At 42.7% G+C, this 18608-nt stretch overlaps 1 protein-coding gene across 1 annotated transcript in view; it reads left to right on the top strand.

The window, feature by feature from the left end:
* LOC121001798 (cadherin-19-like) overlaps positions 1-18608 on the top strand; it is a 379802-nt gene that overhangs the window by 41109 nt on the left and 320085 nt on the right. The window contains exon 2 of the mRNA XM_040433012.1: positions 13880-14196. Coding sequence (XP_040288946.1) covers positions 13996-14196 — 201 coding nt within the window. The 5' untranslated portion in view covers positions 13880-13995. The remainder of the gene's footprint in view (positions 1-13879; positions 14197-18608) is intronic.

The following is an 18608-nucleotide window of genomic DNA, read 5'->3' as shown; positions in this document are numbered from 1 at the left end:
TACTCTTCTACAGACAGGAAAAGCTCCACCAGTGCATATTTACTTAAAATAGAGAAAAAGGATTAAAGAGGACCTTACACAGGTCCAAACATTATAAACTAAGTATCAAGATACATAGGGGATAGTGCAGGGATCTAACTGCACTTACTATTTTTCCTGGGCGCCACTCCGTATGGCCCCCGTTATATTCTCCTGCCTGATATGCTAATTTTAGCATCGGAGCAAAGAGGAGGATAAATTGTATTTCTCCATGGGCGTCTCCTTCTCCCCTGCCTGTAGCACTGTCCAATTGCAGTGGAGAGCGTCACAGCCAGGGAGAAGGTGAGTTTTTTTTCTCTCCCTGGCTGTGACGCTCTGCACTTCGATTGGACAGCGCTACAGCCAGGGGAGAAGGAGACGCCCACGAAAAAATACTCAGTCTCCTCCTCATTGCGCCGATGCTAAAATTAGCATACCAGGCAGGAGAATACAATGGGGGTCACAGCAGGCGAACGGAGCGGCGCCCAGGAAAAATAGTAAGTGCTTAGATCCCTGCACTATCCCCTATGTATACTGATACTTAGTTTATAATGTTTGGACCCATGAAAGGTCCTCTTTAAGCTGCTAACAGACACCTCTGGAAGCAGGTTATTTCCGGCAGCAACTATTGGGCATGCTCAAACTGAACATGTTAAAACTCTCGTTTCACTGAAAACTACTTTAGAGGGGCCACTGGCAAACCTTCATAAACGTAAACAAGATTGTTGACCAACCATGTAACATGGTATACTGGAATAGCTCTACCAGTGTGGGACATTTTTTGCAGCTTCCCACTACTTTGTAGCTCTCCACTTTGACTCATGGAAGTCTCAAGAGGGGGGCATCCAGTATGACATCCATATACCCTATTGATTGTCTTTATGAGGCAAAGTGTAGTGAATCAATCTTTAACAAATGAAAAATAAAATAAAAGCTAATGGATCAGAATGGATGTCACACCTGGAGATGTAAAACCAGGAGATGTCAAAAATAAGGTAAATCTGGCAACATGTTACCGGAAAAGAGCCCTAAACAATAACATGTTATCCAAAAACATTCTATAAAAGGTTCATCTCCTACAGTGGTGCTCAAAGTTTGAGAACCATTCAGAATTTTCTATATTTCTGCATAAATATGACCTAAAGCAACATCAAGTTTTTACATTTTTAGTCCTAAAATGAGACAACCAACTAGAAAAAAGGTATAAACCAACAGTGTGGTGAAATATAACCAACCGTAAGTATAACACCACACATGAAATATAAATGCATTCTTTAACAATAACAATAAAATAAAATCATTACATAAAATCCAGTATGGACTCACAATATGTGAAGCCCTCCCACCACTACTACAAGTACAGCCCCTCACCACATAGCACCTATAATAACATTATACAATGATACCCAGCCAGATTGTAAATGCTCTTAATACATTATAAATTGATGATAATAGTAAAGTAATTCTGCACCACTATACAAACATCAAATCCTGGTGATAGCCCAAATTGGCAATAAATGATTTGAAGAGCACAGTAATTTGAGCAACACAAAAGTGGTGTGGGATCATTCAATCATGTCACATAAAAAAATACATAAAGTGTTGTGCTAAACAAGCACATATAATGTATAGCACTATCAAAACAACAAGGTGTGGTGAAGTACAGACCCAGAGTTGGAGGGAGTTTGTATAGTGGTGCAGAATTACTTTATCATCAACTAGCAGAAGGACCCAGCTTTGCACAGGTATATTTTATCTATTTCATTTAATGTTTGTGTATGTCATTAAAAGATATAGACAGTATCCTCCATAACAGTGACCTCTACAGAGCCCCGCTCCTTAACACTGACCTCCATAGCGGACCGTCCCTTTAACTGTGACCTCGACAGTTCCCTGTCCCCTTAACAGAGACCTCCACAGTGCCCGCCCCCTTATCAGTGACCTCCACAGCAGCCCGCCCCTTTAACAGTGACCTTGACAGCATCCCGCCCCTTAACAGTGACCTCCACAGCAGCTGCCCCTTTAACAGTGACCTCCACACGCCCTTTCATTAGTGACCTTTACAGTGCCCTATCTCCTTAACAGTTATTTCCACAAAACCCCGTCCCCTTAACAGTGGCCTCTACAGAAATCTACCCCTTAACACTGACCTCCATAGCGGACCATCCCCTTAATTGTGACCTCCACAGCAGCCTGCCCCTAAGGTGGCCAGAGGTCCGGTTTTAGGCCGGCTTTCAGACTCCCGGTCCTCCGTCCGCGCAGGGCCTGGACGAACACAGGGATGTTCTTTTGAACAGCTCCGTCTCAGACAGCAGCACAGTGCTGTCTGAGCATGATCTGCAGGGAGAAAGTCACCCTCCCCGATCCCCTGCAGCTGACAGAAGTTGATTTTTACATTCATTTTTTCAATCCCCGTCAGCTGCGGAGTGAGAGGGGGCGTGGCTTAGCGCGACCTGGGGGCAGGGTTTTTAAGTCCGTCTTTTGAGGGTGGCCTGAATGGCCACCCTACCTGCCCCCTGAACTGTCACCTCCACAGCATTCTGCTCCCTTAACAGTGTCATCCACAGCTCCCTGCTCCTTTAAAGCTGACCTGCAGCAGTGAGGAAAAATGGCTGGATTGTAAAACTCGAAACCTGGTGTAAAACTGTGTGTATGTGGAGACTAAGGACCTGCAGCTTCTATTGGCTGATAAGGGACATGTGACAGGGTGTATGGCAGTTGGGATATGAAGAGAAATACCTGCATGCTTCTATTGGCTAATGTAGGTCATATGATATGCCATATTTGCATTTTTTGGGAATATCTCAGGAACGGTACATGATAGAGAGCTCTAACTCCCACAAAATTTCTTTCCAGGTAGCAAGGGATGTGTATACCAATTTTTGTTGAAATCATTGGTTGCTTTTTTGAGTGTTCGCGGAACATACATACCGTACATACATACATACGTCCTTCTTTATATATATGCAGCGTCCCGGATCGCAGGGGAAAAGTAAGTATAGTGTGTGGTGAACCGATGGGGGTAGTTGTTTTACTCACTGTTCTGTATCTGTAGCTCCCTGGGCTGGCGTGCAATAATGAGAAGGACGGCACCAACTCCCTCAAGGCACTCTCTATTTGTCCAGGAACTCCTGCCAGATGGTAGTTGAGGTGCCCTTGGTGGAATTGGTTTAAGGTACCTTGGCAGCAGGGTCCCTGGTTGTTTGTTAGGCCAGCACCGTTAGGTGCAAATGTAGTTGGTAGGAAGAATGAAGAGTCAATTGTAGTAAACAACAGAACTTTTACTAAATCACTTTTCTTCAGGTATTCAGTACAGTTCATGGATATGGCAAAGCAATAAATCCAAATATTGAGTCAGCTGTATTCCTTATAACAGGCTTGGCAATTGTCATTTGAGGAGTTTTCCTTCTCTTCTATATCTGTCTATACTTTGTCCACTGTCTAGCACTCAGGTACTGAAAAGTATTGGTCGAGCACCAAAGTGCTCGGGTGCTCGAGTAGAACACCTTGGGATGCTCGGGTGCTCTACCGGACACCCGAGCACAATAGAAATCAATGGGAGAACCCGAGCATTAAACCAGGCACCCCCTGCTCTGAAGAGGGGAGGGTGTCTGGTCCATAGGTAAATGTCAGAAATTGATGGAAACACCACTGAAATGGTTCGGGAACAGCATGGGGAGGATGTCTGGATGCATCTTGGACTCCCAGGTCGCTGCTGGGAACAATGTTGTCCGAGTAGTACGCCACTTTTACAGACAATAATACGCACAAAACCGAAGATAAAATCGATTTTAGAGGAAAAATTGTTAGAAAACATTATTTCCTGTATATTTAATTTCATATAAAGTGCAAGTGCTGCAAAAATTACAAGGAAGAGGCACTCCGATACAATCTTTATTTCAAATAGTGGGACTCCTACACTCATAAAGCCTATGCACTAAGGAAAAGCGCTGACAATAATTACAAGGAACCGGCGACTCTATTACATTCTTTATTACACATAAAGGAGGGCATCATACACAGCCTTGAAAAATTATGATTGATGGCCTGCTGGTGACCCTCAAAAACATTAGGAGCCAGGGCCTGCTGGTGACCCTCTAAAACATTATGGGCGAGGGCCTGCTGCTGATCTGACCATCTAAAACATTAGGGGTGAGGGTCTGCTGCAGAGCTGACCGTCTAAAACATTTTGTGGGCAAGGGCCTGATGCTGAGCTGACCATCTAAAAAATCTTATGTCCTGCTGTTGAGCTGACAACCTAAAAAAAAATTGTGGTTGAGGGCCTGCTGCCGAGCTGACCATCTAAAAATTTAGGGGTGAGGGTCTGCTGCTGAGCTGACCCTCTAAAACATTTTGGTTGAGGGCCTTCTGGTGACCTTCTAAAACATTATGGGTGAGGGCCAGCTGCTAAACTGACCTTCTAAAACATTAGGAGAGAGAGCAGCCTAATAAGCATGTTGATATGATGGAGGAGGACGAGAAAAGGGAGATTGAACCATATACCCTTTTTTGTGGCTGAAGGGGTGCATGGGAATACAGTGTATTCAATACACCATAAAAGCCACATTTAGAGTGCCTTTATGTTCAGCCTCTTTCCTCTGGTGGAGTAGAGAAGTCAGGGGCAATCCAGGCCTTGTTCAGTCAACCGGTCAGCATTTTCAGTTGACAGGCGGATGTGCTTATCAGTTATTATGCCCCAAGCAGCACTAAATACATTCTCTGACAAAAAGCTGGCGTTGAGGCAGTCCAGCACCTCCAAGGCGTAGAGCACCAGTTCGTGCCACGTGTCCACCTTGGACAACCAATAGTTGTAAGGCACACAGGGATCACTGAGGACGCTGACACGGTCTGCTACGTACTCTTTTACCATCTTCCAAAATTTTTCCCTCCTTGTGACACTAGGCCGCGCATCAGGTTGAGGGTTCTGGCAGGGTGCCATAAAACTGTCCCAGGTCTTTAAGAGTGTGGCCCTGCCTCTGTTGGAACTGTCGTGTGGAAACCCTCATCTCATCTCCTCGGTTGGACAATGAACTAACTACTCTGCAGCCTGCGTTGTCAGATCAGAATTTTTGGAGCATATTTTCCACAAGGACCTTCTGGTATTGCACCATTTTGCTTGTCCTCTCCACCACAGGAATGAGAGATGAGAAGTTCTCTTTGTAGCGGGGGTCGAGAAGGGTGAACAACCAGTAATCGGTTTTTGCCAAAATGCGTAAAACACGTGGGTCACGGGAAAGGCAGCCTAACAAAAAATCAGCCGTGTGTGCCAGAGTCCCAACAGACAAGACTTTGCTGTCCTCATCAGTATGATGACTCTCAATATCCTCATCCTCTTCCTCCTCTTCTACCCATCCACGCTGAACAGAAGGAATAAAACTTCCATGGGTACTACCCTCTGTAGCGGAGGCAACCGTCTCCTGCTACTCCTCCTCCTGATCATCATCATCATCCAATTTGCGCTGAAAAGACGAACTAAGGGTGGTCTGGCTATCACCCTGTGTAATGTCTCCCGCCATTTCCACCTCTTCCACATGCAAAGCATCCGCCTTAATTGTGAGCAGCGAGTGTTTGGGTAGACACAGAAGTGGGATGGTTATGCTGATAATAGCGTTATCGCCGATCACCATTTGTGTTGATTTCTCAAAGTTGCGTAAAATATCACAGAGGTCAGACATCAATGCCCACTCGTCACTTGTAAAGAGCAGAAGCTGACTGGAAAGGTGACGACCATGTTGTAGCTGGTATTACACTACTGCCCTCTGCTGCTCACAAAGCCTGGCCAACATGTGGAACGTGGATTTCCAGCGCGTGCTCACGTCACACAACAGCCGGTGAGCTGGCAATTGCAAGCGCTGCTACAGCATTGCCAGACCGGCGGAAGCTGTCGATGACTTGCGGAAATGGGCACACATGCGGCGCACCTTCACTAGTATCTCAGGCAAATTGGGGTAGGTTTTGAGAAACCACTGAACCACAAGGTTAAACACGTGGGCAAGGCATAGTATGTGTGTGAGCTTGCAAAGCTCCACAGCCGCCACCAAGTTACGACCATTATCATACACAACTATGCCTGGTTCTTGGTTGAGTGGCAAGATTCACAGCTCAGTCTGGTCCCTTATCCCCTGCCACAGCTCTGCGGCAGTGTGCTGTTTGTCACCTATGCAGATCAGTTTAAGCTTGGCCTGTTGCCGCTTCCCCACTGCAGTGCTACACTGCTTCCAGCTACTGACTGATGTCTGACTCGTGGAGGAGGAGGAGGAAAAGGAGAAGGGGGGGGTTGTAGCCACTAACATAGATGGTGGCGGAAAGCCTAATGGAAGTAGGGCCTGCAATCCTTGGCGTCGGTAGCACCTGTGCCAATCCAGGATACGACTCGCTCCCCACCTCCACAATGTTCACCCGGTGTGCCATCAGGGAAATGTAGAGTCCCTGGCCAAAAGCACTTGTCCATGTGTCAGTCGTTAAGTGGACCTTTCCAGTAACTGCATTGGTCAGGGCACAGGTGATGTTACAGGACACATGCTGGTGTAAGGCAGGACTGCACACCGTGAAAAATCTTGGCGGCTGGTGACGAAGTACCGCGGGACAGCCGCCAACATCAGGCTGAGGAAAGCCTTAGTGTCGACAAGCCTAAATGGCAACATTTCCAGGGCAAGCATTTTGGAAAGTTGCCCATTTAGTGCTATGGTCCGTGGGTGGGTGGCTGGGTATTTGCGCTTTCGTTTAAAGGCCTGGGGTATAGATATCTGTATGCTGCGCTGGGACACAGAAGTGGATGTGATAGCTGATGGTGCTTGCAAAGGTCCAGGAGGCATCCAGGCCTGCGTCTTGTACAGGGGATTGGCCAGCACGTAACACAGGGGAAGAGGAGGCAGTGGTGTGACCCGCAGACACTGGTTGTGGACCCAGGCGTTCGGCCCACCTATTAGGGTGCTTTGATGCCATGTGGTTGATAATGCTGGTGGTGGGGAGGTTGTTAGTGTTCACACCCATGCTGATTTTTGTACGGCACAGCTTGCAAATGACAATTCTTTTATTGTCCGCACTTTCCTCAAAAAAGCGCCAGACTGCGGAACACCTACCCCTTGGCAAGGGAGATAACCGCAAAGGGGGTGCCCCGGGGAACAGTTGTGGGCCTGTTTATTGTGGCCCACTTCTCCCTTTTGCCACTCCATTGCCTCTTCCAGCCTGTTGCGGTGCTGCGGATCCCTCCCCCTCTGTACTGCTATCCTCGCTCGGCTTGTCACCTTCCAAGGTTGGGTCAATGACCTCATAGTCCACCACCTCCTCTTCCACTTCCTCACTCTGGTCATCCTCCTGACTTTTTGACCTAACAACAACCTCAGTTATTGACAACGGTGTCTCATCCTCATCATGAACCTCTTGAGACACTATTGCGGTTGACCTATTGGCAACTGTGTCTCATCATCATCCACCTCGTGAAAAACGAATTGCCGTTCCCTACCGTCATTTTCTTCGGAATTTGGATGCTTCAGAGATTTACGTAATCAGGGCACAAGCGGGCTTGGCGAGAGGCCCAAATTAAGGAATGGCGATGAAAAGAGCTCCTCGGAATATCAGAGTGTGGGATTACTTGTTTGCCAAGACTCTTCATGGTGGGTGGAAGGAGTATCAGGGTGAGGATTCTGTTGACCAGACTCTTGGCTACTGATACTGGACTTCGTGGAAGACAGGGTGGTGCTTAACTGACTGGAAGCATCATCTGCTGCAATCCAACCGACCACCTGGTCGCACTGTTCTGACTTTGAGAGTGGTGTCCAGCATCACCCTGCAAACTGGTACATGAAGCTAGGTATCGCGGATTAGTGAGTTTCTTGTGCTCTGGCAGCAGGCACAGTTTCACCGCTCCCAGGGCCACGGCCTCTGCGTGCACCATCAGCAGCACGGCCTCTTCCCCGTCCCTACTGCTCGCCTTGCGCATATTAAATGGTATATATGCTTGCAAATATGTCACACGTACAGTAGTGCAGGTTTTGTAAGTGTATGCGCAAATAAAGTACACAGTCATAGATATTTTTAGGATGCGCACACGTTAAACACCTCCACCACCGCCTAATAAAAAATTACACTGAATGAATGTCACTGATATTTAAGATGTGCACACCTTAAACAGGAGGTATAGCGCAAGTAATGTCGCTGTTACCAGCGGCTAATAAAAAATTACACTGAATGAATGTCACTGATATTTAGGTTGCACAAACATTATACAGGAGGTATAGCGCAAGTAATGTCGCTGTCACCACCGCCTAAAAAAAATGACACTGAATGAATATCACTGATATTTTGGATGGGCAAACGTTATACAGGAGGCATAGCACAGGTAATGTCGCTGTCACCAGCAGCAAAAAAAATTTGACTGAATGTCACTGATATTTCGGATATGTTATAAATGAGATGTAGCGCAGGTAGTATAACTGCTGCAGCGGACACTGTCTACGGAAAAAGTACACTGGATGTCACAGATATTTTTAGGCTGCGCACACGTTACACAGGAGATGTAGCACAGATAATGTTGCTGTCACCAGCGGCAAAACAAATTACACTGAATGTCACTGATATTTCGGATGCGCTAACGTTATACTGGAGATGTAGCGCAGGTAATATCGCTGCTACCAGCAGCAAAAAAATTTGACTGAATGTCACTGATATTTCGGATATGTTATAAATGAGATGTAGCGCAGGTAGTATAACTGCTGCAGTGGACACTGTCTACGGAAAAAGTACACTGGATGTCACAGATATTTTTAGGCTGCGCACACGTTACACAGGAGATGTAGCGCAGATAATGTTGCTGTCACTAGCGGCAAAAAAAATTACACTGAATGTAACTGATATTTCGGATGCGCTAACGTTATACTGGAGATGTAGCGCAGGTAATATCGCTGCTACCAGCAGCAAAAAAATTAGACTGAATGTCACTGATATTTTGGATATGTTATAAATGAGATTTAGCGCAGGTAGTATAACTGTCTGCAGCGGACACTGTCTACGGAAAAAGTACACTGGATGTCACAGATATTTTTAGGCTGCGCACACGTTACACAGGAGATGTAGCACAGATAATGTTGCTGTCACCAGCGGCAAAACAAATTACACTGAATGTCACTGATATTTCGGATGCGCTAACGTTATTCAGGAGATGTAGCGCAGGTAATGTAACTGTCCGCAGCGGACACCATCTATGGAAAAAGTACACTGGATGTCACAGATATTCTTAGGCTGCACACACGTTATACAGGAGATGTAGCGCAGAAAATGTAGCTGTCTGCAGCGGCCAAATAATTGCAAGCTATTTAGCACAGGTTGTGCTAAAAATATATATTGCTGCCAGATACAACTATAGTCCTTAAAAGGACTTTTCGGTCTCTAACAAGTTTTAGCAATTTAGTGCAGGTTGCGCTAAAAATATATATTGCTGCCACACACAATAGTCCTTAAATGGACTTTTGGGTCTATAACAAGTATAAAAACTTAAATATTGCTATTTCAATCCATACACTATCTCTCCCTTCTGATCTCCAGTTCTCCCTGACTAATACTGAGCCGAACACATGTCATCGGGTGATATATAGCACCCGATGTGTTCCGGCCAGCCAATCACTGTAATGCCAGCAGCCAACATGGCTACGGCATTACAGTTAATGGCAGTTCTTACCTGCACGTTTATTGGCTGCATAGCAGCCAACAAACCTGCGGGGAGGAGACTCGAGCATCGCGCTTGACCACACGCGGTATTCAGCCGAACAGCGCAATGTGCCGAGCATCGCAATGCTCGAGCCGAACTAGTGTTCAGACGAGCATGCTCGCCCAACACTAGTCTGAATATAATAAACTTCTTACTGGTCAGTAGCAATCCACAGGGCGGCTCCCTAATGGCAGGCATCAGTCTTCTGCTCCATTCTTTGGAAAGGATGCTCACTGAAGAATTACGGTCCACTATGTCCATAGAGGCATATGGTGAAGGACAATTCTGCGCACTAATCATCCGGCTGTGTCCAGGTACTTTTAGGTTCCTCCTGGTCACTGAAGTCTATTGGCTAATTTAACTCAAACCTCCACTAGACTTTCTCTATATCAGACGTAGACTCACTGGTCTGTGCTATGCTGCTGTAATACTGTTCTGAATACTCCCTTGGCTTGATCAGGGCCAAGGGGTTGAAATGGCAGCTACATTGTGGACTGCTCTTGTTCACCTCCACCATTAACTTCCTCTCAGTTCTCAACACTGTTCTACTCCACTCCCTAATTAACTTTATTAGCAAACCCCAGATATATATATCAGTGATTCCAGCACCACCGAGGGACGAATAGATGAAATGACACTCTTATAGCCTGATAATAGGAATTACAACTTTATACCACAATACATTAAATATGATAGTTCAGAAGTTCCCACATAGTGGGACACTGCATATATAGATTTATAATGTATTACGAGCATTTACAATCATGGCTGGGTATCATTGTATTACGTTATTATAGGTGCTATGTGGTGAGGGGCTGTACTTGTAGTAGTGGTGGGAGGGCTTCACATATTGTGAGTCTATACTGCATTTTATGTAATGATTTTATATTATTGTTTTTCATTTATATTTCATGTGTGGTGTTATTCTTTTGGTTAAGTCCTAAAATTAGAAAAAAAGATAACCAAAGAAAACAAATGAGTTAAAAATATTAGACTCATTTATTTATTAAGGAAAATGATCCAATATCACAATTCTGTGAGTGACAAAAGTATGTGAACCTTTTCGATTAGCAGATAATTTGAAGATGAAATTAGAGTCAGCTGTTTTCAGTTAAGGGGATGACAATTGATTCTGAGTAGGCAACCTGTTTTATTTGAAGAACAGAAATTTATTAAAGGTGATTTCTGAGACGCTCAGAGGAAGAGTTGTTGATGGTCATTTGGCTGGACAAGGTTACAAAATGATCTTTAAAGTGCTACACCTATCCACAATATGACAGATTGTGTACACATGGAGGGAATTCAATACATTTATTGCCCTTCCCAGGAGTGGTTGACCAACAAAGATCCCACCAAGAGCAGGGTGTGTAATAATCTGAGGTCACAAGGGAACCCAATATAACCTCAAAGCAACTAAAGGCCTTTCTCACATTAGCTAATGTTACTGTTAATGAGTTCAGGAGGACACTTTCAGGCACCACTGTATCTCCTCATAACAACATTTAACTACTTGTGCTATGTTTACACAAATACATCCCTAGGGGTCACTATTTAAGGCACAAATGCCATTATATCATTGTTAAAGGCAAGAGGAAAGATGTGGTGTGTTAGGTTACTTTCACACTCGCGTTTTGGCTTTCCGTTTGTGAGATCTGTCATGGGCTCTCACAAGCGGTCCAAAATGGATTAGTTTTGCCCTAATGCATTCTGAATGGAAAAGGATCCGCTCAGAATGCATCATTTTCCATCCGATCAGTCACTATTCCACTCTGGAGGCGTTTTGCTGTCCACTTGACAAAACTGAACCAAACGGATGCGCCCTGGCACACAATGTAAGTCAATAGGGACAGATTAATTTTCTCTGACACAATCTGGCACAATAGAAAACGGATCCGTCTCCTATTGACTTTCAATGGAGTTCATTACGGATCCGTCTTGGCTATGTTACAGAAAATACAAACTGATCAGATCGTGACGGATGCATGTGGTTGTATTATTGTAACGGATCAGTTTTTGCAGATGGCAAATGACGAATCAGCCCAAAACGCGAGTGTGAAAGTAGCCTTACAAAGCAGCATAGCAGATTAAGCTATCATTTTAAGGACAAGGTCAGAAAATAATGTTACAAAATATTTAACTTTTCTTTTTTTTCTTTTTTTTATATGTATTTTCTGTACATATGGACCTTTTACACATAGATGAATTTATAAATAAATTCCTAAGCATGGTATAGACACTTTTAAGGGTAATGACTATTACAAAGGTAATAACTATAACAAATATTATACATCACGCGAGAGCTAAGCAAATTGCTAATTTTTAGAAATATCTATTGAGAAACACATTGTTTTTTCATTGTTTATTTTAATTATGGGGGAAGGGTGGTGATTTGAATTATTGTATTTTCAGATTTTTTATATTTTTTATTTTCTTACATTTGTTTTCTATTGTTTTCTTTTTTTTGTCACCCTAGATTACTATAATGAGTTATCATTAAATTGCTTCTGCAATACATGGCAATACAATTCTATTGTTATTCATTACAGATTTGCTGCGCTCTTTTGGAGAATAGCCACCTGCAGGGCTCCATAAGAACTACAGTAGTAAAAGTCTTCTTCAGCAATGTTGGACTGGGGTTACTTGGGTCCACCAGAAGAAATTATTCCTGGGGCCAATACCATATCATCAATAAAATCTAATAAGTTTTGAATAAAAAAATAGAACCTAATGCAAAGTGATTAGCTCCAATGGTATTTCTGTCCTAGAACTTTGGAGCCCACTGTGACTTCAGAGACTGGGCCCACTGGAGGATCTCTGGTACTCTGCTAGGCCAGTTGGATCCTTTCAGAGGGACTAGGGATTTTATATACAACCAATGGCAAACCTGTTCACTATGTGAGGGAGCCGTTCAGGACCCGGGAGTACAGCTCTCCCTGGGAAAGCCACTTTAGATACCATGGTCACAACTGACTAGAGCAGGCATGCTCAACCTGCAGCCCTCCAGCTGTTGCAAAACTACAACTCCCAGCATGCTGAACAGCCTACAGCTATCAGCCTACAGCAGGGCATTGTGGGAGTTGTAGTTTTACAACAGCTGGAGGGCCGCAGGTTGAGCATGCCTGGACTAGAGCATCTGGGAGGTTAAATCTCTGCAATAAGCATTATCGCCAATCACAGACAGTAGCCACAGGCATCTGCTGTTTAAAACAGCAGAAACCCAGCGGTTATGGTGCCTACGAGCTGGTGCCATTTGAAGACCAGAAAGGTCTAAACTATCATTTTTTTTATAAAACCTTTTTTAATTAGAAACTATACAAACCTAAAACCATATATCTTTTGAAATATCCAAAATGCATAGATGGTACTTTTTGTCAACAGGGCATTGTGATAATATATATTCTTTAAAATGACCCTCTTCATTCAAGAAAATAATTAACATTAACTGGTGAATGAACAGAACACTTAGCTAGTGCTGTCCTTTTCAACTTTCTAGCTGCAGGTCTATCAATTCTCTAGCTCCTCTGACATCCAAAAATGACAAACTGCTTCTCAGACTACCTGGTACTTACTATGCATTTGGTAGCCAAAGGTACTAGCCGCTGTTCTGGGATTGGCCAGCATTGCTCATGTGAGCAGTGCGGCCAATCAAAGAGCATGGCTGGTTAAGCCAGAAGTGTCTTAGACTACCATTGCAAAGTGAGTCTAAGAAGCAGTGTGGTCATCTTGAATGACAGAAGAGGAACTTTGGAATCAACAGATCTCCAGTTGAAAAGATGTAAAGGATAGCACCTACTTAATGTGATTAATTTTTCTCAAACTTTAAGGTCACTTTAAGTTAAAATAGCAGAGGGCTTTTATATATATACATACAATTTTATTTTTTTTTTTAATTAGATACTTTTATTATCATACTGAATATATCCATTATACTAAATACAAGTACTGGCTACAGAAAACAATGCTTTTTAGTTGTGTTCTTAAATATACTCCAGAAAGACAGCTACAAAACTGTACCCAAAGTACAAGTTTACATCAATACATACACAATGCATGAAAGTACAGAGATGGGTTACTACGTAAAATACAAATTGCATTTATTTATACGTAATAAAATAGCAAACTGTACTTAATTTTGTATTTTATTTTTTATTTAAGGGTTTAGAAGATTATGGAATTCAGTGTCCCAGAGGACATACTGAACCAAGGACAATGTGAAGCATACATTGCTGAAAAGAAATTTCAAGGATAAATTGATTTTTTTTACCGTTGGAATGTACAATATGAGAAACATTTCTACATGGCTTTCTATATTGGCGGAACTTTTCATACTATGGCCTTGTATGAATTTATTGAATATTCCTAATCAAGAAATGAAACCAGCAAATCTTGTAAGGGTAAAGCGAGGATGGTCATGGGAGCCATTGTATGTCACTGAGGAACAAGAAGTGAAAAAGCCAATGTATGTTGGTCAGGTACGTCTTCTTATTATTATTGTTTTTATCTCTCTACATTAACAGTGATTCCTTTTATTAAACTTGTAAATGCTGAAGTAAAAAATATAGGATCCATGCATATGTGAGGCTTGAACAAGATATTTTGGTGCCATAGGCAGGCTGCTTAAACAGTGTGTTTAGCAGTGTACAATTGCCTTATAGTCCTAGAAAGTTCCAGTCCAGGTTCATATGTTAGACCTATCCATAGGACAACATTCACCAGATGGAGGCCAAAAGAGTGTTCTTTTGCCCTCTATTGGTATGGTATATACCATTTTTCTGCAGTATGGAATAGCACTTTCACTTACAGCAAATAACAATAAAATGCTGAAAGATGTTGGGGACAAAACTCATTGCTAACCCGAGCAAAAAATATATATAAAAATTCAGTGTAAGATCCCTATGATGAAGCATATAAAACCGTAATTTGGGCTGCCTCTGAAATGGGTGCTTGAGCTGTGATATAGCTATTTGAAGCAGATGACCACAGTAGCAAGTCACGGTGAGAAATAGCAAAATGTGTGGCAGATGTAAGCTGTATGTGTGTCAATTATCTAGAGAAGAGATGGTACAACAATGGCAAATGTGAGGCAGTGTGATGCTCTTTGCAATGTATTACTGGGAATTCTTGGATCTACGAATTCATGTAACGCATACCTCAGGCTTAAATATTGTTTAAATGTTTGACTATAGTTTTACTTGGCCTCCAAATTCTGCAATCCTCAATCCAATTGAGTTTGGGCTGTGCTGGAAAACAAGTCATCCATGGAGTCACCATTACTATCTTGCAACTTACAGGACTTAAAGGATCTTTGGCTAATGTCTTGGTGCCATATGCCACAAGATACTTTTAGTACTTTCACTACTGGTGGTTTTTCCTTTTTTGCGTTTTCATTTTTCTTCCTTATGTTCCTTGAGACATAATTTTTTTATATTTCCATTCACATAGCCGTATGAGGGCTTATTTTTCTCTGAACAAGTGGTACTTTCTAATGCCACCATTAATTATGGCATACAATGTAGTGGGAAGCGGTAAAAAAAAATCCAAATGGGGTGAAATTGGAAACAAAAAACTATTCCTCCACCGTTTTACGGGTTTTGTTCCAATGGCGTTTCATTTGTGGCAAAACTGACCCATGTCCTTCATTCTCTGGGTCAGTTCGATTATAACAATAACCCATATGTATAGGGTTTATATGTCTAAATAGTGTAAAAATAAACTTTGAAAAAAATATTTTTGTTACATCACCACATTCTGACCCATATAACTTTTGTAAAGTTATATCTACTGAGCTGTGTGAGGGCTCATTTTTTGCAGGACAATCTTTAGTTTTTATTGATACCATTTTGGAGTATGTGTGACTTTTTGATCACATTTTATAAAAAAAATTTGGGTAAGAGAAGCAATGAAAAAATTGCAAATTGGCCATTTTGACCCTTTTTTCCGTTACACCATTTGTCGTATTGGAAAAATATTTTTATATTTTAATAGTATGGGCGTTTTCAGTCGAGGTGATACCCATGATGTTTATATTTTTTGTTATTTAGGTATTTGTTTTTTTATTATACTGAAAGGGGGGTGATTTAAACTTTTATATTTTAAAATGTTTATATATTTTTAGCACTTTTAAAAAAAAATTGTAATTATTTTATAGCTCATATGAGCCTATAAAATCTGTGTTTTAAATTTGAACAATCATGTATTTTTAAAATGAGTTTATTGCTGTCTTTTGCTCATATCTTATGTTGGCCTTTCATCTGGTGGCCAAAATAAGAATTGCAGTATAAATGCTCTGGGTTTTGTCAGCGAGACTCAGAGCATTCAAAGCAATTACCAACATGACCACTGGCCGCAGGTGATGTCGGTTTTTGACACTTTAGATGCTGTGATCTCACTTGATCACGGCATCTAAAGCCTTAAAATACCACGATCGGCATTATTGCTGGTCGCGGTAATTCGCTGCAGGTCTCTACTGTTTCTAACAGCAGAGACATGCCGGCCATGACTCCCTCTGCACGTGCGAGCGGGAGCCATGTTTGCCTATCGCTCCAGCGCCGTACATGTATGGTGCTGGTTGCGAAAGTAGTGTGATGCTCTTTGCAATGTATTACTGAGAATCCTTGGGTCTACGAATTCATGTGGCACCTACCTCAGTCCTAAACATTGTTTAATTGTTTGACTATAGTTTGACAAATTCTGCACTCCTCAATCCAATCGAGCCTCTGTGGACTGTGTTGGAAAACATATCATCCTTGATGTCACCATTCCCATCTTGCAACTTACAGGACTTAAAGGATCTGTGGTTAATGTCTTTGTGCCAGATACCCCAAGATACATATATATATATATATATACACACTGCTCAAAAAAATAAAGGGAACACAAAAATAACACATCCTAGATCTAAATTAATTAAATATTCTTCTGAAATACTTTGTTATTTACATAGTTGAATGTGCTGACAACAAAATCACACAAAAATAAAAAAATGGAAATCAAATTTTTCAACCCATGGAGGTCTGGATTTGGAGTCACACTCAAAATTAAAGTGGAAAAACACACTATAGGCTGATCCAACTTTGATGTAATGTCCTTAAAACAAGTCAAAATGAAGCTCAGTAGAGTGTGTGGCCTCCACGTGCCTGTATGACCTCCCTGCACGCCTGTGCATGCTCCTGATGAGGTGGCGGATGGTCTCCTGAGGGATCTCCTCCCAGACCTGGACTAAAGCATCTGCCAACTCCAGGACAGTCTGTGGTGCATAGAGCGAGACATGATGGCCCAGATGTGCTCAATAGGATTCAGGTCTGGGATAACGGACGGGCCAGTCCATAGCATCAATACCTTCGTCTTGCAGGAACTGCTGACACACTCCAGCCACATGAGGTCTAGCATTGTCTTGCATTAGGAGGAACCCAGGGCCAACCGCACCAGCATATGGTCTTACAAGGGGTCTTAGGATCTCATCTCGGTACCTAATGGCAGTCAGGCTACCTCTGGCGAGCACATGGAGGGCTGTGCGGCCCTCCAAAGAAATGCCACCCCACACCATTACTGACCCAATGCCAAACCGGTCATGCTAGAGGATGTTGCAGGCAGCAGAACGTTCTCCACGGCGTCTCCAGACTCTGTCACGTCTGTCACATGTGCTCAGTGTGAACCTGCTTTCATCTGTGAAGAGCACAGGGTGCCAGTGGCGAATTTGCCAATCTTGGTGTTCTCTGCCAAATGCCAAACTTCCTGCACGGTGTTGGGCTGTAAGCACAACCCCTACCTGTGGACGTCGGGCCCTCATATCACCCTCATGGAGTCTGTTTCTGACCGTTTGAACAGACACATGCACATTTGTGGCCTGCTGGAGGTCATTTTGCAGGACTCTGGCAGTGCTCCTCCTGTTCCTCCTTGCACAAACGCGGAGGTAGCGGTCCTGCTGCTGGGTTGTTGCCCTCCTACGGCCTCCTCCACGTCTCCTGATGTACTGGCCTGTCTCCTGGTAGCACCTCCATGCTCTGGACACTACGCTGACAGACACAGAAAACCTTCTTGCCACAGCTCGCATTGATGTGCCATCCTGGATAAGCTGCACTACCTGAGCCACTTGTGTGGGTTGTAGACTCCATCTCATGCTACCACTAGAGTGAAAGCACCGCCAGCATTCAAAAGTGACCAAAAAATCTGCCAGGAAGCATAGGAACTGAGAAGTGGTCTGTGGTTACCACCTGCAGAACCACTCTTTTATTGGGGGTGTCTTGCTAATTGCCTATAATTTCCACCTGTTGTCTATCCCATTTGCACAACAGCATGTGAAATTGATTGTCACTCAGTGTTGCTTCCTAAGTGGACAGTTTGATTTCACAGAAGTGTGATTGACTTGGAGTTACATTGTGTTGTTTAAGTGTTCCCTTTATTTTTTTGAGCAGTGTATATATATATATATATATACTAAAAACCGGAGTCAACAATGATAAAACAGAAAGGGTTCAATATATTTATTCAAAATTGTAATAAAAATCATAAATTTTCTCATGATTTACGTTTTCACATAAACCAAATCTTTGCTTGATACAGTATTTCAAATGATGATCTGTGAATAAATGATTAGATACAGTATTTGAAAATATTTATTTTCTATCATACTTTTTCTTGAGATATCAATGAAAACATTAGCAAGATTTTTTCTATGTATCCCATTAACATGTTTACTCAATTTTACATAATAATATTGAGTCGATTTATCTTATAAAATAATTATCTTAATGAGGCACTTTGTTGCCTTCTTGTTTGTATTTTAATATGTTTAAAAGGTACTGTACACTAGCATGCCCTGTAATTGTTCTTGCCTGCTTACAAGGCTGAAATTAACCAGGTTTAACTAAGTGAAACATTTAAT

Source organism: Bufo bufo, chromosome 5, assembly GCF_905171765.1.
Source record: "Bufo bufo chromosome 5, aBufBuf1.1, whole genome shotgun sequence".
In the NCBI taxonomy this organism is placed as follows: domain Eukaryota; kingdom Metazoa; phylum Chordata; class Amphibia; order Anura; family Bufonidae; genus Bufo; species Bufo bufo.
Note: the sequence above shows the minus strand (reverse complement) of the source record. Positions and strands in the feature narration are given on the sequence as shown.